Raw genomic sequence first — 21,136 nt, forward strand, 5'->3', positions numbered from 1 at the left:
AGAAACTTTGGCTAAAGTGCTTTGTGTAAAAAATTCTAGTGGATATCACTGGATTCCAGCAATGGCGCTCTTAGCTACCATACGCCTTTGGCTGACTTGAGCTTTAAGCGGGAGTTCACCCGAAAAACAATTTTTAACATTAGATTGAGGCTCATTTTGTCAAGGGGAATCGGGTAGTTTTTTTTAAAATCGAAGCCGTACTTACCGTTGTAGAGAGCGATCTTCTCCGCCGCTTCCGGGTATGGGCTGCGGGACTGGGCGTTCCTATTTGATTGACAGGCTTCCGACGGTCGCATCTATCGCGTCACGATTTTCCGAAAGTAGCCGAACGTCGGTGCACAGGGGCAGTATAGAGCCGCACCGACGTTCGGCTTCTCATGACGCGATGTATGCGACCGTCGGAAGACTGTCAATCAAATAGGAACGCCCAGTCCCGAAGACCATACCCGGAAGTGGCGGAGAAGATCTATCTCTAGAACGGTAAGAACTGCTTCGATTTAAAAAAAACTACCCGATTCCCCTAGACAAAATGAGCCTCAATCTAATGTTAAAAATTTTTTTTCGAGTGAAATCCCGCTTTAAGCTCAAGTCAGCCAAAGGTGTATGGTAGCTAAGAGCGCCATTGCTGGAATCCAGTGATATCCACTAGAATGGTTTGGCTTGATTTACTAAAGATGAATGAGTGAAGCGTTTTTTTATATAGCATTGACATCTTGGATTGCTGACACTTATCTCTTGATTCATCACCCACAAACAAGTCTTCTCTTGTGTGTGTATGTATAGAAAAAAGAAAAAAAACAGCTGCACCCAGAAGTCACAATTCAAGTTTTTCCGCTGCGGGTGAATGCACGTTAAAACTAAAAATATCGCATCTAAACATCACCATTTATTTTAAGTGGCTACCACTTAAAGCTGACTTCTAGGTAAATATGAATGACACAAAGAAGCTCTGTATTTATTCTTCTGGGAAGGCTGTCTACAAGGTTTAGGAGTGTGTCTATGGGAATGTTGGACCATTCTTTCAGAAGCGCATTTGTGAGGTCAGGTACTGATGTTGGACCTGAAGGCCTGGCTCACAGTCTCCGCTCTAATTCATCCCAAAGGTGTTCTATCGAGTTGAGGCCAGTCAAGTTCCTCCAAACCAAACTCGCTCACCCAAGTCTTTGTGGACCTTGCTACCTGAGAAATTGTACTTTTTATATGGTGAGATGTCCACAAATTTGTACTATATAGTGTACATTATAGATAACTTAGAAGAAATAAGAAATAAGAAGTAACAATATAAATATCATTTACCTATATGTGCCAAAATCAAGGCTAATATAATAAGCATAATTCCCAGTGCTGATCTGGAGACAAGCGCTCTTGATAAGTTGTAGTTATAAGCAGACAGCAGCAAGGTGCCTAAAATAGGAGAGAAGGAGAAACAGTTCAATCGATTATTATTCAAAGAGCAAATAAAGTCATACATGGGTTTACAAGGGTATTGTATGCCTTTGATTTTGCCGGAAAACATTCATCAGGACCTTAAAAAATGGGCTTATAAAACACAAAGCTATCCATAGGCGTGCCCACAGGGTGTGCCAGGTGTGCCTGGGCACACCTTAATCACCCTTTGCTGCACAGATTTCCCCTGCTGCTTGGCTGCTGAAGAAAGCGACTGGGGAATCTCTGTCTCAAAAGTGAGACATCAGGGGTCGCTTTAGACCCCTGATATTTCACCAAAGCCCCCCAATGCAGCTTGTAAAAAATAAAAAATTGTGAAAATTGTTAAAAAAATTGTACAAAGTAAAAATGAATTGAAAAAGTAAAAAAAAAAAAAAAAAATGTATTGCAGAAGACTAAAATGGGACTAAAACTAAAATTACATTTTAGTCCTAAGACTAATGCCGCGTACACACGGTCGTTTTTCGGCATGAAAAAAAACGACGTCGTTTTTAATAATGAAGTTGGAAAAACTTCGTTTTTTGGACATGCTAAAAAATTACATTTTTTTCATGCCGGAAAACGACCGTGTGTACGTGGCATACGACTAAAACGAAATTTGCTGCCAAAATTAACACTGGCGTAGACAGGTGGATGTGACATCAGACACACAAGTGAACTCTTAGGTATCTGTTTACTTAATGCAACCACACTTTTTTATATTTTCCAAACAATTGGGTATGTTATTGCGTTTGTGTGCCCTCAATGGACTAATATTTGCAGTTTATGGATTTATGCGGGTGGTGGTTATGACGGAACTGTCCAGCACCAAGCTTGGGTGCTTCCATCATGATATAGGTAGCTTCCTCCAATTTGGAACTAGGAATCCGATGTTATAGCTGAATATTGCACCCAATATACTAGATGACACTAGCTTAGGTGCATACTGGAATTGTAACTCTTTATTGTAAATTCGCACAGAATATATACAATGCAAGATCAGATAAGCGTTTGATCACATTACCCTAACCCTGCACACTGTAAACAGGAATAGAATTAACATAGTTAAGGAACAGCCAACATAAACATAATGCTAATTAAACAAGTAGTCACTTAAACAATCCTAGGTGTACAGACTGTTCTTTGATTGATAAAAGGATCTCACCTCATCTCAGACTGTCCGGCACCAGTCTACAACAGTCTATGAGACAAGCTCATATAATATTCTAGCAGTCTGAAAAGGTGGAATTCATTTATCTTCATAGATCTGTTGAGAGATATTGTTGATACATATTTCTGTCCCAAGTGAAGGATCTTCTCCAACCCAGGCTGCAAGAGGGCCACCATATTCCTTCTCACTAATAACCTGTACAAGATTAATATTACACCTTTCCATCCACCCCAGGAGGGAAGCTTTATTTTCCTTATTCAGAGAATTAATCCAAGCCTCGTTCTTAGCAATCATTACATGGCTGTCCATCATTAGAGTATGATCTGCTCTCTCCATTGGTCATAATTAAAGGGTAGGAGTCTGTCTCAGACTGTCCGGCACTAGTCTCCAACAGTCTATAAGACAAGCTCATACAATGTTCCAGCAGTCGGAAAAGGTGGAATTACAGTAATTTATCATCATAGATTTATTGAGGGATATTGTTGATAAATATTTCTGTCCCAAGTGAAGGAGCTTGGTCTGGTCTGCAGAAGGGCCACCATCAGTGGTGGTGCGTCTATAAAACACACACCTCCCGGTTCTGTCAGGGGGAGAAATGACTGTTCGTCTGTTCATACAATGTATGAACAGCGATCTGTCATTTCCCCTAGTCAGTCCCATCCCCCTTTCAGTTAGAACACACCTAGGGAACATAATTAACCCCTTCCTCGCCCCCTAGTGTTAACCCCTTTCCTGCCAGTGAAATTTTTACAGTAATCAATGCATTCTTATAGCACTGATCGCTATGGGCCAGATTCACAAATAACTTACGACGGCATATCTTCACGTACGCCGTCGTATCTATGCGACTGATTCATAGAATCAGATACGCCTCACTGTTCCCAAGATACGAGCGGCGTAAGTCTCCTACCCCGTCGTATCTTGGGTGCATATTTACGCTGGCCACTAGGCTCGCTTCCGTATATTAGCGCGTCAAATATGCAAATGAGCTAGATACGCCGATTCACGAAAGTACTTGCGCCCGGCGTATTAATATACGCTGTTTACGTAAGGCGTACGACCGGCGTAACTTTACCCCTCATAAAGCAGGGGTAAGTCATGTTAAGGTATGGACGTCGGAATTGTCGGAACAGCGTTGTATTTTACGGCGTTTGCGTAAGTCGTACGTGAATGGGGATGGGCGTAGATTCCGTTCACGTCGACTAAGCATTGAGCCGGCGTAATTTAGGGAGAAAATTTGACGTGATACTGAGTATGCGCGCGCATGCGCCGTTCGTTAGTGCGCGTCATTTACGTGGGGTCACGATTAATTTCCATGCAACACGCCCCCTACCAGCCTACTTTGAATTACGCGGGCTTACGCCGGCCCATTTACGCTATGCCGCCGCAACTTACGGAGCAAGTGCTTTGTAAAATACTGCACTTGCTTGTCTAAGTTGCGGCGGAGTAGCGTAATCAGGATACGCTACGCCCGCACAAAGATGCGCCCAGATACGTGAATCTGGCCCTATAACTTTTGCACAAACCAATCAATAAACGCCATTCGTTTGGCAATTTATAACCTACTTATTGATAAAGCGTCAAATACTGTACATCTGGTAAGCCTTTACACATACGGCATATGGAGGTGGAATATACCGGGATGAAGGAGTAATGAAAGCTGTTGGACGTTATTGAATCACTATTTGCTGTATAGAAATTCATGAACACTAATCATTGTTTATGGTGTAGGTTGTGTTGGCACTGAGATAATTATAATTAATATTTTGGATTTATTTTTTGTAAACGTTTTTATTGCCAAATACAAATTATATGCAATATTGCAATGTACGTTTCAAGGAAGTATAATTGTATCAATAAAACATGAATTGCACACAATGTTATCAAATTATACAATAATACACGGCACGAAATTTACAACGTACATTGATACTTCTCTACGGGAAACGCGCAAAAAAACGCAACGCGGGAGCATCACTAGCTGTGAACGGGACCTTAGAGTTAAGGAAGCCTAGGGCCAGATTCACAAAAGAGATACGACGGCGTATCTCCTGATACGCCGTCGTATCTCTGAGATACGATTGTCGTATCTATGCGCCCGATTCAGAGAATCAGTTACGCATAGATAGCCCTAAGATCCGACAGGTGTAAGTGACTTACACCGTCGGATCTTAGGATGCAATTCTAGGCCGGCCGATAGGTGGCGATTCCATTGCGGTCGGCGTAGAATATGCAAATGACTAGTTACGCCGATTCACGAACGTCCGCTTTGCCCGTCGCTCTAAATTTACGTCGTTTCTGTAGAGATACGTCGCGTAAAACTAAGCATGCCCTCTAGGTGGTCTAACCAATGTTAAGTATGGCCGTCGTTCCCGCGTTGAATCTTTAAATTTCACGTCGTTTGCGTAACTCTTCCGTGAATGGTGCTGGACGCCATTTACGTTAACGTCAAAACCAATGACGTCCTTGCGACGTCATTTAGCGCAATGCACATCGGGAAATTTTAGGGACGGAGCATGCACAGTACGTTCGGCGCGGGAACGCGCCTAATTTAAATGGTCCCCGCCCCATTTGAATTAGGCGGGCTTGCGCCGGGCAGATTTACGCTACGCCGCCGCAAGTTTACAGGTAAGTGCTTTGTGAATCAAGCACTCACGCTGTAAACTTGCGGCGGTGTAACGTAAATGGGATACGTTACGCCGCCGCAGCGCAACGCATTTGTATGTGAATCTGGCCCCTAGTATCTAGAAACCAGTTTACTATGATTTGGTTGTAAAAGTAGTGATTTCAGCTTGGTATTAGAAGGGGTCATCACATTCCCTGGGCCAATTGCCTGTTGGGTTTGTAGGCCCCTCCATCATAAAGCTGTGGCACATACACTATAATACCAAAAGTATTGGGACGCCGGCCTTTGGACGCACATGAACTTTAATGGCATCCCAGTCTTCGTCCGTAGGGTTCAATATTGAGTTGGCGCCCCCCTTTGCAGCTATAACAGTTTCAACTCTTCTGGGAAGGCCGTCCACAAGGTTTAGGAGTGTGTCTATGGGAATGTTTGACCGTTCTTCCAGAAGTGCATTTGTGAGTCTGTGATTCCCATAGACACACTCCTAAACCTTGTGGACGGCCTTCCCAGAAGAACTGAAGCTGTTATAGCTGCAAAGGGTGGGCCAACTCAATATTGAACCCTACGGACTAATGCCGTGTACACACGACCGTTTTCCATGAGGAGAAAAATTCTATTTTTTAAATTGGCCATTAAAAACGATCGTGTGTGGGCTCCAGAGCGTTTTTCGCGACGAGAAAAATGGCCATTAAAAATGTAGAACCTGCTCTATTTTTTCTTGACGTTTTTCACGTTGTCGTTTTTCTCGTCGTGAAAAATGGTCGCGTGTAAGCTTTAACGATGGGGGAAAAAAAATACGCCTGCTCAGAAGCAAGTTATGAGAAGGGAAATTTGCATAATCAAGCCCAAAGGGTGGCGCCATTCGAATGAAACTTCCCCTTTATAGTGCCGCCGTACGTGTTGTACGTCACTGCGGTTTGCTCGAGCATTTCTTTTTTTCACGATCGCGTGTATGCAAAGCAGGCTTGACAAGAATCACGTAGAGAAAAACTTTGGGCTTAATTCAGATAGCCCGACGTAAGTTTGTGCGGGCGTAGCGTATCTCAGATACGCGTATCTCAGATACGCTACGCCGCCGTAACTTAGTGAGGCTGGGGCTGGATTCACAAAGAACCTGCGCCCTAAGTTACAGCGGCGTAGCGTAAATCTGCCGGCGTAAGCGTGCCGAATTCAAATTGAGAAGAGGTGGGCGTGTTTTATGTAAATAAAGCATGACCCCACGTAAATGACGTCTCTAACGAACGGCGCATGCTCCTAATCACGTCGCAAATAGTCAATGCTTTCAACGTGAACGTAATTTACGCAAAGCCCTATTCGCAAACGACTTACGCAAACGGCGTAAACAACGCAAAATTCGATGCTGTCCCGACGTCTACACTTAACGTTGGTTACTCCTCATATAGCAGGAGTAACCTTATGCCAGAAAAAGCCTTACGTAAACGACGTAAAGAAAATCCGCCGGGCGCACGTACGTTTCTGAATCGGCGTATCTAGCTCATTTGCATATTCTACGCCGAAATCAACGGAAGCGCCACCTAGCGGCCAGCGTAAATATGCAGCCTAAGATACGACGGCGTAAGAGACTTACGTCTGCAAAATTTCGGGGTATCTTGCTTTCTGAATACAGAAAAAAGATACGCCGGCACATCCTAGAAGATACGCCGACGTAACTTCTTACTGAATCTAGCCCTATGTTTTTTTACATGACAGTAAAAGCGATCGTGTGTACGCGGCATAAAACTGGGATGCCATTAAAACTCATGTGCGTGTAAAGGCAGGCGTCCCAATACTTTTGGTAATATACTGTAGCCCTTTTTCTACAGAATGAATGTATGTGCAGGTCCACTGGATGAACGGGAGGCCGAAAATTTAAAATCATTTTTTTAACTTTTTAAAAAAATTTCTTTTACAATTTACAGAAAAGTGTGCGAAGAAGTTTCAGGATTGCAGCATTTTCAAAGCGAAGCTGAAATCAAGAACACGGGGACATGACCTCAAACTAGCAGGAGGAAAGTATTATTTTCCCGACAGAGGTAGCAGCAAAGGTCATGAGTTAATTAACAGCTAGTGAATCTAAAAATGATCGAGATGAATGTATGTATATCCTCAAAAAAAAAGGAAAGAAAGGGCGGCAGACTCAAGGGACCACTTTGTCTATTTTTCTGCTGCTTGTCATATATATATATATATATATATATATATATATATATATATATATATATATATATATATATATATATATATATATATATATATATATATATATATATATATATATATTTTTATATATATATATATATATATATATATATATATATATATATATATATATAAAATAATTTTATTTTTTTATTTTATATATATATATATATATATATATATATATATAAAATAAATATACATATATATATATATATATATATATATATATATATATATATATATATATATATAAAAAATAAAATATATATATATATAAAAAATAAAATATATATATATATATATATATATATATATATATATATATATATATATATATATATATATATATAATAAAAAATCTATAGATAATCAATCAATCTATATATATATAAAAAATAACAATATAGGCAGGGCTTTTTTTTCTCTGACAATAGGTACAGGAACTCCCCCTATCCAAGTCACCCCTTTTCTCCGCCCCTACCCACCTCCCAGTAACGCCCCTTTTAGACAATATAGAACCAAGTATCATTTTATGGTTCTAAGTAATTTCTATGGAATTTGGTAATGATATCGAGGGAAACTGATCCCCTGTAGACAGCTACAATAGATACCCCTAACAACAATGGACCAACCACAACAAAATCTCCCCCCAGCAACAATAGACTCCCGGCAGCATCAACAGACTCTCTGGCTGCCATCAACAATAGACCCCTCCCCCAACAGTAGACCTCTTTCAGCAACAACTGACCCCCCAGCAACATAAGAAACCCCCAACAACAATAGACCTCCCCAGCAACAATAGTCCTCCCTGCACAAATAGATCCCCAGCAGTGAGCATCAATACCTAGCAGCACACCCCAGCACCCCTTGCCATTACATACAGTCAGTCCAGGAGGTGCCGGAACTGCGTTCCCCCGCTGAAAAAAAGCCCTGTATACCAGTATATATATATATATATATATATATAGGCAGATCCACCTACAGCGGCGCATTATTCCGCCTTGCGTAGCGTATCTAAGATACACTACGCTGCCGTAACTTACTTATTTTTTTCGAATCCTCAAAGAATTTGCTCCGTAAGTTACGGCGACGTAGTGTATCTTTGGCAACGTAATGGCGGGGCATTCAAATCTGGGATGGGGGTGTGTTTTATGTAAATACGTCGTGACCCGACGTAAAGAACGTTTTTTCTTTTTAACTGCGCATGCGCCGTCCGTGGGGGTATCCCAGTGCTGTGCATGCTTGAAATTAACCCGGGACAAGCCAATGCTCACGACGGTGACGTCATTCTACGCAAATCCCTATTTTGCAAACGACGTAAAAAATTCAAAATGCGAGGCGGGAACGACGGCCATACTTAACATTGGGTACGCCACCATATAGTAGCTTTAACTATACGCCGGAAAAAGCCGAACGCAAACGACGTAAAAAAAAAATGCGCCAGCCGGACGTACGTTCGCGGATCGCCATAACTAGCTAGTTTGCATACTCGACGCGGAATTCGATGGAAACGCCACCTAGCGGCCGCCGAAAAATTGCATCTAAGATCCGACGGCGTACTAAGACGTACGCCTGTCGGATCGATCCCAGATGCCGTCGTATCTTGTTTTGTAGATACAAAACAAAGATACGACGCGGGAAATTTAAAATTAATTTAAATTCTTTTGTGGATCTGCCCCTTACTGTACAGGAGTCTCTGGAAGTTTAATGGAGAGAAATATTTATATTTTACAAAAAATTACCTTGCATGTTTTTTTTTTTTTTTTTTAAATGTTGTCTTTTAAGCCGGTTTTCCAATTCAATATGGTTAATTTTTAAATTGCTGGAAATTGACGTACAACTTTTTTTTTTTAGCAAATAATTAAATCTGCTTAACTGCAGCAAAAGTTCTTAATTAAATAAAAAAAAAAAAAAAAAAAGTTTTTTTTTTTTTTCCCCTTTACGAAAATTTAATCTACAGCATAAAGCCAAAAAAAAACCCCCAAAAAAAACAAAAACACCTTCTTCATCTTGGCTTTTCGCTCCGTTCTGAGGAGTGACGTATGCACGCCCTTACCTGACCTACATACACTTTCACCTGCTGCCTCTTTGCATTCTCTACCTACATCTTCAACCGGCTCACATGTCAAACCTGATTTTTCGAGACTAAATAGACAAGGAGAAGAACATCTGACTGTTTTTTTTTTTTTTTTTCGTTTTTTTCCATTACCTTTACTTCGCATGGACTGAATTTTTTTTCGTAAACTTACATCATCACGTTATTATCCTCAACTTTTGATGCTGACTCCTAGTTTGGCTATAGCTCTAAAAATTTCAATACTTTTGCCCTGTCCTGAGGAAATGCATGGAGGGATTTCTGCAATGAAAAAAATGGAATAATTCCTACTCTTGGGATCTTTGCTTCTATCAAGGTTAGTGTTACTCATCTCTTCCCAGCCATAGCCTCTAGTTGGATTTTATTCTTCTTAAAGGGTACATACTTGTATACTTTAAAAAAATGGACACTTACCTGTCCAGCGTGCCCGCGATATCAACAGCCGAGGCTGAGCAATCGCTCGGTCCTCGGCTGCTTCCGCCGCCATCCTCGGTGAGGGAATCGGAAGGTGAAGCCTTGCGGCTTCACTGCCCGATTCCCTAGTGCGCATGCGCGAGGATTACGTTGCGCCGTCACTGGTTCCCGCTATCTCCTGGGAACAGTGTTTCCCAGAAGACAGCGGGGGGGTGACGTAACAAGATTGGATTCCCCGCGGGAGTCAGAACCCGGAAGTGGGTGCAAATACCTGTCTCAGACAGGTATCTGCACCCCCTTCCCCCCTGAAAGGTGCCAAATGTGACACCGAAGGGGGGAGGGATCCAAAAAGCGGAGGTTCACTTTTTGTGTGAACCTCCGCTTTAACCACTTCCCCTTCGCATGCCGTCATGTGACGTCCTTGACTTTGTGCGGGGATATCTGAATTATGGGTGCAGCCAGGGGCGGACTGACTATTCGGGCACTCAGGCACTGCCCGAGGGCCCCATGCCACTAGGGAGCCCCATCAGGGTTGGCAGCCTCAGTAAAACCAGGGACAGTATGTGTGTATGTATACTGTGTATGTATACTGTATGTGTGTATACTGTGTGGCCCCATAATCTATTGCCTGGGGGCCCCATAATCTCCTATTGCCCAGGGGCCCCATAATCTCCTATTGCACGGGGGCCCCATAATCTCCTATTGCACGGGGGCCCCATGAGTTGTCAGTCCGCCCCTAGGTGCAGCTACAGGGATCATTCAGAGATCCTTCTTTTCAGCCGGCGATTTTGTGCACGGTAAGAATGATCATAGCGGCAGTCCCGCCGTTTGATCGTTCTTAAAGGCGACGGGAGGGGACGCCCCCCCCCCCCCTCCCGCCACCTTCCGGGGATTTTCCGGGCTCTCCCGTGCCATCGGGGGCCCATAGAAAGAATCGTCCGGCGCCGGATGACGACGATAGAGATTTCCGGTCAGTCATCTCTATGACCGTCAGAGGCCCAGGCGCGACGTTATGACGTCACGCCGGGGCCCCGCATGTAAACAAAGCCACGATTGCGGCTGTCAACATGAGATCGGTGATTTTTTTTCCTCGATCTCATGCTTTCCAGCCTGCAGGAGAGATGTGGGGTCTTATTGGTAAGTCCCGTCCACATATGTAAACGTCGTTCAAACCACACATGTGAGGTATCGCTGCGTGTGTTAGAGCGTGTGCAACAATTCTAGCACTAGACCTCCTCTGTAACTCTAAACTGGTAACCTGTAAAAAAAAAAAAAAAAATAAGTGTCGCCTATGGAGATTTTTAAGTACTGAAGTTTTGCGCCATTCCACGAGTGTGCGCAATTTTAAAGCATGACATGTTAGGTATCTATTTACCCGGCGTAACATCATCTTTCACATTATACAAAAAAGTTGGGCTAACTTGAATAAACAGAATAGACCCGGTATGGAAGTGGTTAAGCTTTCGAATTTAATTTTGCAAAAATGGACCAAAAAATAGTGGAGGCCAATCAGGTTCTCCATGCATTTGAGAGAACGATAGCCTAAATCTGTAAAGTTTTTTTTGACAACTAGTCTAATTTTGTTTGTTAAATTTCCCTTTAAGATTTCCAACAACGTGGGCAGGTTATTCTACTAAAGACCAGCAAGATAATACTTGATAAAAATACATTTAAAAAAATATAATTATTATGCACGTTGTTGAATGCTACACACTTTAATTTAGAAATGAATTACATGGTTAGAGATATGAAAGAATAGACCAAAGAAAAAAGGAGGTGTTGTCTCTTGCAACCAATAGGATTTAGCACTCTTCACGTGTTTGATAGATTTGAAATCCTAAATCTGCTGAGCTGCATCTCCCTAATATTAGCTCATCTCTCTAAAATGTAGGACCTGTATTAGCATTTTTAGACTAAGGTTGGTGGACACTTGACCATCACACCTATATGAACTTGTTGGACATCCCATTCTCAAACCATGGGTATTAGCATGGAGTTGCCCCACTTCTTTGCAGCTCTAATAGCCTCCACTCTTCCAGGAAGGCTTTCCGCAAGAGTTTGGAGGGTGTTTGTTAGAATTTGTGCTCCCTTAGCCAAAAGGACATTTATGAGGTCAAGTACTGGCATTGGAGTTGAAGACCAGGCTCACAATTGGCAATCCAATTCATCCCATAGAGAAGTCTTTCTCAACCTTTTCAAAACAGAAGAACCCTAAAAGCCCATACACACAATCAGGCCCCGTACACACGGCCGAGAAACTCGACGAGCAAAACACATCGTTTTGCTCGTCGAGTTCCTTGTGAAGCCGCCGAGGATCTCGGTGAGCCAAGTTTCCCCGTTGACTAACGAGGAAATAGAGAACATGTTCTCTATTTGGCCCGACAAGATCCTCGTCAGTTTCCTCGGCCGAAAGTGTACACACGGCCGGGTTTCTCGGCAGAATACAGCTCCGATCGAGTTTCTGGCTGAATTCTGCTGAGAAACTCGGTCGTGTGTACAGGGCCTCAGACTTTTTGACAACAATTGTCCAATGGACGTGTTTTATTCCGACCGTGTGTACGCTCCATCCGACAATTGTTTTCAATTTTTCCATCGGACAAATGTTCGCTGTGAATGCTCTCAAACTTTTCGGCAACAGATGTCTGATGGAGGATAATCTAATCGTGTGTACATAAGTCCATCAGACTAAAGTCCAAAGTACATACATGCATGCTCAGAACCAATGCTAAAGATTAGCCAAAAATAGCTGAAGTTGCCCAAAAAGTGGTGGTAAAGAGCTGAAAAAACATGTGATTTGGTGAAAGTTGGCTGAAAAAGTCCTGCCGTGTGTATGCAGAACAAGTTCATGGCCAACACCCATTCAGACCAAAATCCACAGAAAAGTCCAATGGAAGTGCGATCGTGTATATGAGGGTTTAGAGTAACTTTTCCCATTTCAGGGAGCTCCTGCTAAGAATTTCAATATCTTCAAACTCGTGATAGATTAGTGTGATGGTCAGTGGGAAGTCATTGTGAAGAGGTAGCCCTTTACGGATAGCTCTACAGATCAATAGTATCAGTGGAAAGTTATATGAGAAGCGGAAATTGCTTGATACTCAATGAACCCCTAGCAACCTCTGGAGGAACCTTAGGGTTCCATGGAACCCTGGTTGAGAAACCCTGGCATAGGTGTTGCAAATTGTTGGCTTTGTAAAGTTTGCTCAAGTTCCTCAACACCAAACTGGTCAAGCCATGTCTTGATGGAGCTGGCTTTGTCTACAGGGGCACATTCATGCTAGAATCGCATAAAGGATTCCTTTCCAAAACTGTTGCCCCACATCTGGATGCACACAACTTTCTAAAATGACTTAGCATGCGATTGTATGTCGATGTAGATTGCATGGCGTTATGCTCGATTTTATGCATCTGGTTTTGGAATGGTATGTCCAGCAACCTCAAGTTATGTGATGGTCAGGCAACCTCAAGTGGTGTGGTTGTCAGGCAACCTCAAGTGGTGTGGTTGTCAGGCAACCTCAAGTGGTGTGGTTGTCAGGCAACCTCAAGTGGTGTGGTTGTCAGGCAACCTCAAGTGGTGTGGTTGTCAGGCAACCTCAAGTGGTGTGATGGCCAGGCAACCTCAAGTGGTGTGATGGCCAGGCAACCTCAAGTGGTGTGATGGTCAGGCAACCTCAAGTGGTGTGATGGTCAGGCAACCTCAAGTGGTGTGATGGTCAGGCAACCTCAAGTGGTGAGATGGTCAGGCAACCTCAAGTGGTGAGATGGTCAGGCAACCTCAAGTGGTGAGATGGTCAGGCAACCTCAACTGGTGTGATGGTCAGGCAACCTCAACTGGTGTGATGGTCAGGCAACCTCAACTGGTGTGATGGTCAGGCAACCTCAAGTGGTGTGATGGTCAGGCAACCTCAACTGGTGTGATGGTCAGGCAACCTCAAGTGGTGTGATGGTCAGGCAACCTCAAGTGGTGTGATGGTCAGGCAACCTCAAGTGGTGAGATGGTCAGGCAACCTCAAGTGGTGTGATGGTCAGGCAACCTCAAGTGCTGTGATGGTCAGGCAACCTCCAGTGCTGTGATGGTCAGGCAACCTCAAGTGCTGTGATGGTCAGGCAACCTCAAGTGCATATTTAGTATGTTGCCCTAATTGAAGGAAGCAGCCCATTAGTTCTAAATCCCCTTTGGACTACATGTTCTGATCCATTACTTTCGGTAATGATGACATGTCATTAATCATTAAAAAATAATTATTGAAGCTCTATGAAAAGGCGGTGCTATGTTTCAGGAACCTGCATCTTGCCTAAAACCACGGCTGGTTACATTTTACAGTGCTCAGATGTATTTGCCTGTAGTCCTCATCATCGAAATGGTCAAAAACTCAGTCTAATAACAATAATGTTCCTACCTGTAATCCTCGTCATCGAAATGGTCAAGAACTCAATCATCTCTCCTTCTTCATACGCCATATTGGAGTTATTGTAGGACTTCCACTACGAGAGTAATATTTTGTCTTCTGCCCAAATGCTAAGTGTAAGTTGCAGCTCCAAGCTCCTTGTGTAGCAACCACAACTTTAATCTATCCTGTTCCTATTGGTGTCATTAATCTAAGAACAAGGAAAACTCGTTGTAGCAGTTTGTAAATGTGATGGTTTGTTATATATTGTAGAAAGCTGTCTACTAAGGGCAGGTCCCGGTGTCTGCCTCCCTCCCTCTTAAATATTTTGAAAGTCATGAAACAGTTGAAGGATAACTCAAGCCGAGACTTTTAGGTGTTGGATAAATTATGGAAACTGTTGTCTCGGTTGATGACTGCTGAGAAAGTCATCATTAACATGGTCCCTATTCAAGACTAATTACCAGGGCAGCCATCAGGAATTATGGGGCCCCTTACACAGCTTCAGGCATGGGCCCCCTGGAGCAGAGAACCGGGGGGGGGTTGTTGCCGCCTGAAATTGAGAAGCGGGGGGGGGCTGCCGCGAATTGAGAAGTGGGGGGGGGGGGGGCCTTTACAAAAAAAAGAAGAAATAAAGAAAAATATATATATAAGAAAAAGGGGGGTAGCCATCCAGGGCCCTGGGGACCTCTGGGCCCTTTAATAAAAAATAAATATATATTTATACAAATTATTTATTTATTTTTATAAAAAGAAATTACAAAAAAGGGGGGTTGCCATCCGGGACCTCTGGGCCCTTTAATAAAAAAAAAAAAGAAACCTCTGGGCCCTTTAATAAAAATAAATAAAAAAAAGATATATAAAAAAATAAAATAAACATTTATAAAAAAGGGGGGTTGCCATCCAGGGCCCTGGGGACCTCTGGGCCCTATAATAAAACAAAAAAAAATAACCAGTATATAAAAAAAAAAAAAAAAAAAAAAAGGGGAGTTTGCCACATGGGGCCCTGGGGACCTCTGAGCCCTTTAAAAAAAAAATATATATATATATATATATATATATATATATATATATATATATATATATAAATAAATACAAATCAAAAAAATAATATAAAAAAGTTTTGTTAAAAAAAAGGGGGGTTGCCATCTGGGGACCTTTAATATATATATAAATATATATATATATATATATATATATATATATATATATATATATATATATATATATACACACACACACACACACACACATACATTTTATATATATATATATATATATATATATATATATATATAATAAAAAAATTGGCCCTTTAATAAAAAATAAAATAAAAATATATTACAAAAATATATATATTTTTTATAAAACTTACATAAAAAAAAAAGGGAGTTGCCATCTGGGGCCCCGTGGGGACCTCCGGGCCCCTTACAGGTGTACTGCCTGTACCCCCCCTGATGGCGGCCCTGCCGAATACTATTGGCCAGGAAAAACTATCTTCGGAGCACTACCTCCTGCAAGGGCTGCTGGTAACACAGCCTGCACAGCCAGGCAACACGCATTCTCTGCTTGCATCCAAACACAAGAAGTCAGTCCCTTGGCTTTGTTTTGATGTTTTATTAGGGGTAACAACTTGGATGGGGTGAAGGGAATTATGGAATGCCCAACTTCAATCAAAGAACAACAAAGGGGGACAACCTTAGACACGTGCGGTTTGTTTAGATCTGAATTGAAATTCGAACAAATTTTAAGTCATTTTAATAACAAGTAGTAACTTTTTTAATCCGAAATAACGAAACAAAATTTCGGATGAAATTGAAATTCGAATAGTTTTCGAATTTATATTCGAATACAGTGGAACCTTGGATTACGATCATAATCCGTTCCAGTAGAATGCTTGCAATCCATACCAAAGCGAGTTTCCCCATAGAAGTAAATGGAAACAAAAATAATTCATTCCACATTGACTTCTATGGCATGCAATACCGCATATGGCCAGAGGTGGGGGGCGCCGGAGAGCCTCAGGAAATACTCTGGGACAACTCGGCTGATCTTGGAAACCTTTGGAAATGTTCGGAAACACTGGGAAACTGAGTATTTCCGAGTATTTCTGAAAGGCTCGGAACGGCTCTGAACCACTCCGAGTGTCACCGGTGCCCCCGCAGCTCTGGCCAAATGCAAGACAACACTTGTAAAAGTTGTTTGTTATTCAAAACGGTTGTTAACCGCGTTCCACTATAGTTTTTAAATTTAAATAGATTTAGAATTAGAATAGTTTTCTAATTAAATTCAAATTTCGAAAGAGAATAAAATAGAATATAAAATAAAGGAATGGAATAGAAAATAATTGAATAGAAAATAAAATAAAATAATAGCATAGAATAAAATAAGTGTAAAACAGAAAAAATGTAATAGAAAACAAAAAACAGAATAACATTTTGTAGAAAATAAATTAATAGAATATATTTAAATAGAATAAAAGTGAATAAAACAATAGAATAAAATAGAAAGAATATAACCATCTTCTAAAATCAAATTTCAAATAGAATGAATTTGAATACAATAGAATAGAAATAAAATATATAGAATACAATAGAAAACAAAAGAATACAATAGAATAGAACAAAATAGAAAGAATATAACCTTCTTCCAAATTTCAAATTAAAATTTTAATAGAATAGAAAAGAGTAGAATAGAAAATAAAAGAACATAATAGAATTAAAAAAACAATAGAATGAAAAAGGATAGAAAGAATATAACCATTTCCCAAAATTTTAATAGAATACATTTGAATTCAAATAGATTAGAAAATACAATAATAGATTAGAATAGAATGGAAAATAAAATAAAATAATAGAATAGACTAGAATAGAAAAGCATATATTAGAAAAGAAAAAACAATAGAATAGAAAGAATATAACAATATAACCATTTTCCAAAGAACCAGTAAGAAAAGTCCATTACAGAACTGCAGGGGTGTATCCTCTCCTAATGTAGAACTGCTCCCAGCTCCACCGCGATTTTGCGTTTATTTCTTTTGCACTGTATATAGCTGGTTGCTAAGGAGGGGTCCGGGAAGCAGGCCGTCGTGTCCTTAACAACTGATGAGTCATCAGTTGTCAGCAGGCTTGCAGCTGAATGTAAAAAAAAATCAAGAAAAAAAAAACAGTGTGGGGTCCCCCCAGGTCCATACAAGGCCCTGGGTTTAGTATGGATTCGGAGGGGACCCCCCACACCAAAATTAAAAAAAAATATTGTGGGGTTCCCCCAAAATCCATATTTTTAAACACTATACTACTTTTTCCTTAGTTAATGGGTAGGGGTATGTACCCCTACTCATTCACATAGGGGGGGCCGTCATCTGGGGGTTGTCAGGAAGAGGCCCTTGTTCCCATCAACATGGGGGCAAGGTGCTTTGGGGTGGGGATGCGCAGAGCACCCATCCCCCATGTTATAGGCATGCGACCTGGTATGGTTCAGGGGGGGGCGGCGCTTGCTCGACCCCTGCCTTTCCTGACCTGCTGGGCTGCATGCTCGGATAAGGGTTTGGTATGGATTTTGGGGGGACCCCCACGCCGTTTATTTTTAATCTTGGTGTGTTTTTTTTTCTCGATTTTTTCCATTCAGTGGGAAGCCTGCTGACAACTGATGACTTATCAGTTGCTTCCCGGCCCCTGCTTAGCAACCAGCTATATACAGTGTAAAAAAACGCAAATCGCGGCAAAAATCGCAGTAAAAACGCATGTCGAAAAAAAGCACGGCAGAAACGCTCAAAAGCAACATAGATGTGAATCGAGCCTTAGACAGGAGCTATTACAATGTCTTTGAAAGAAAACGTATGGAAGCACATGGAGAACATGCAACCACCACCCAGGATGACATTTACCGGTTACCCTAGAGCTCCGAGGCAAAAGTGCTAAACTTGTACTCATAAATCTCCTTCACCTTCAGGTCAAATATCAATTTAGCCTCGCACGACCATAGATTCCTTAAACTATGTTTTACTCAACACTTATACTAGTCAAAAATCTTGGCATGTAAACTGCAAACTATGGCAATTATGGAACTGAGATCTGTTTTCTGATTGGTAGATTTTCCTTGCGTCCATTTTGTTGACTATTTAAGGATAACACGCCAGAGATGCCCATGCAGGCAAAGTGATGTACTGGTACGTCGCTGCCTGCTTCTGAGTTTAGGGGGGGGGGACCCCACACCCGCTGTTATTGTACACAGTGGGAGTGTCAGTGGATCCCGGCCATGAATGGCTGATCGGCTGTGTCCAATCACAACTCAGAGCCCTGTGTTGACAATCATCACAGGGTTCTGTGCAGAGGGAACGATCTCTCTAATTCTCATCCCTGCAAAGAAAGTCTCCGCTAATTTATCCCAAAGGTGTCCTATCGGGTTGAGGTCGTGACTCTGTGCAGGCCGGCCAAGTTCCTCCACCCCAAACTCACTTATCCATGTCTTTGGTGGACCTTGCTTTGTGCAGCCGCCGACCCTTGCCGATTTTAAATCTCCCACGCACACGAGTGACGTCATCGCCGCTCCAGCCAATCACAGCGCTGGAGCGGCGATACCTGGAAGACACGCCGGAGCAAGATGACATCTCGCTCGGCGTGGACCAGGTAAGTGTTCTTCACCACGTTCCGAGGTAAGTATTGCATACTAGCTGATTATGCCTTTTGCCTTGCAGGTTTGAAAAAAAAATAAAAAAAAATTGTTCATGCGGTTTACAACCGCTTTAACCACTTCCCGACCGCCGCATGTAGATATACGTCGGCAGAATGGCACGGACAGGCACATCAACGTACCTGTATGTGCCTGCCTAGACGTGGGTCGGGGGTCCGATCGGGACCCCCCCGCTACACGCGGCGGTCGGGTTCCCTCGGGGAGCGATCCGGGACGAGGGCTTGGCTATTTGTTTATAGCCGCTTCGTCGCGATCGCTCCCCGGAGCTGAAGAACGGGGAGAGCCGTATGTAAACACGGCTTCCCCGTGCTTCACTATGGCGCTGCATCGATCGAGTGATCCCCTTTATAGGGAGACTCGATCGATGACGTCATTCCTACAGCCACACCCCCCTACAGTTGTAAACACACACTAGGTGAACACTAAATCCTACAGCGCCACCTGTGGTTAACTCCCAAACTCCAACTGTCATTTTCACAATAAAGAATGCAATTTAAATGCATTTTTTGCTGTGAAAATGACAATGGTCCCAAAAATGTGTCAAAATTGTCCGAAGTGTCCGCCATAATGTCGCAGTCACGAAAAAAATCGCTGATCGCCGCCATTAGTAGTAAAAAAAAAAATTTTTTATAAAAATGCAATAAAACTATCCTCTATTTTGTAAACGCTATAAATTTTGCGCAAACCAATCGATAAACGCTTATTGCGATTTTTTTTTACAAAAAATAGGTAGAAGAATACGTATCGGCCTAAACTGAGGAAAAAAAAATGTTTATATATATTTTTGGGGGATATTTATTATAGCAAAAAGTAAAAAATATTGCATTTTTTTCAAAATTGTCGCTCTATTTTTGTTTATAGCGCAAAAAATAAAAAACGCAGTGATCAAATACCACCAAAAGAAAGCTCTATTTGTGGGGAAAAAAGGACGCCAATTTTGTTTGGGAGCCACGTCGCACGACCGCGCAATTGTCTGTTAAAGCGACGCAGTCCCGAACTGTAAAAACACCTTGGGTCTTTAGGCAGCATATTGGTCCGGTCCTTAAGTGGTTAAGTGGTTAAAGTAGAAAGTAAAATATATTGTTTTATTTTTTCAGAATTTTCAATATTTTTTTTTGTTTATAGAAAAAAAAAAAAACAGAGATGATCAAATAACAGAAAGCTCTATTTATGTGTAAGAAATTATATTCATTTAATTTGGGTGCAGTGTTGCACGACCGCGCAATTGTCAGTTAAAGTAACGCAGTGCCGAATAGAAAAAATGGTCATGAAGACGGGTGAACCTTCCAAGAGGTCAAGTGGTTAAGCTGTTATTCTGGTTTCCTCATGTTTGGTAAATACCTTTAGGATATGAATACCTTTCCAACTTAAAGTAGATGCAAACCTATACCTGTATGGCTCGTCGTTTACTAAACCCCCCGTGTATCCTAAACAATTATCTTTATGTTCACAAAATAACGTTTCTTCCAACCTCGTGGAAATAGTTTGCTGAAGGTCCTTTTTCTGTTTCAACAACACAAGTTCCTCCAACTCGGTCTAGATCAGGTGTAGGTAACATTTCAGAGGTTGAGATCTATGTGGACAATATGTAGGAAATCAAAGATCCCTGGGGGGGGGGGGGGGTGTTGTCATCGTCACCCATTAAAGTGGAGGTTCACCCGAAAAACTAATTTTTTACAGTAGATTGAGGCCAATTACAGGAAGCACAATCGGGTGTTTATTTTTTAAATCAATGAAGTACTTACCGTTTTAGAGATAGATGTTCTCCCGCCGCTTCCGGGTATGGTCTGCGGGACTGGGCGTTCCTATTTGATTGACAGGCTTCCGACCGTCGCATACATCGCATCACGATTTTCCTGAAAGTAGCCGAACGTCGGTGCGCAGGCGCCGTATAGAGCCGCACCGACGTTCGGCTTCTTTCGGCAACGCGTGACGCGATGGATGTGACCGTCGGAAGCCTGTCAATCAAATAGGAACGCCCAGTCCCGAAGACCATACCCGGAAGTGGCGGAGAACATCTATCTCTAAAACGGTAAGTACTGCATTGATTTAAAAAAAAAACACCCGATTGTGCTTCCCGTAATTAGCCTCAATCTACGGTTAAAATTTTTTTTTCGGGTGAACCC

The 21,136-nt window shown here is 41.9% G+C and overlaps 2 protein-coding genes across 2 annotated transcripts in view; one reads left to right on the forward strand and one right to left on the reverse strand.

Moving 5' to 3' along the window:
• LOC120913121 overlaps nucleotides 1-14,568 on the reverse strand; it is a 68,990-nt gene extending 54,422 nt beyond the window's left edge. The window contains exons 1-2 of the mRNA XM_040322840.1: nucleotides 14,331-14,568; nucleotides 1,297-1,404 (exon numbers count right to left, since the gene is read on the reverse strand). Coding sequence (XP_040178774.1) covers nucleotides 1,297-1,404; nucleotides 14,331-14,391 — 169 coding nt within the window. The 5' untranslated portion in view covers nucleotides 14,392-14,568. The remainder of the gene's footprint in view (nucleotides 1-1,296; nucleotides 1,405-14,330) is intronic.
• The window catches only part of LOC120913120, a 71,435-nt gene continuing 60,001 nt past the window's right edge, over nucleotides 9,703-21,136 (forward strand). The window contains exon 1 of the mRNA XM_040322839.1: nucleotides 9,703-9,835. The gene's annotated coding sequence lies outside the window, so the exon portion shown is untranslated. The remainder of the gene's footprint in view (nucleotides 9,836-21,136) is intronic.

This window comes from Rana temporaria, chromosome 9, assembly GCF_905171775.1.
Source record: "Rana temporaria chromosome 9, aRanTem1.1, whole genome shotgun sequence".
Lineage (NCBI taxonomy): Eukaryota > Metazoa > Chordata > Amphibia > Anura > Ranidae > Rana > Rana temporaria.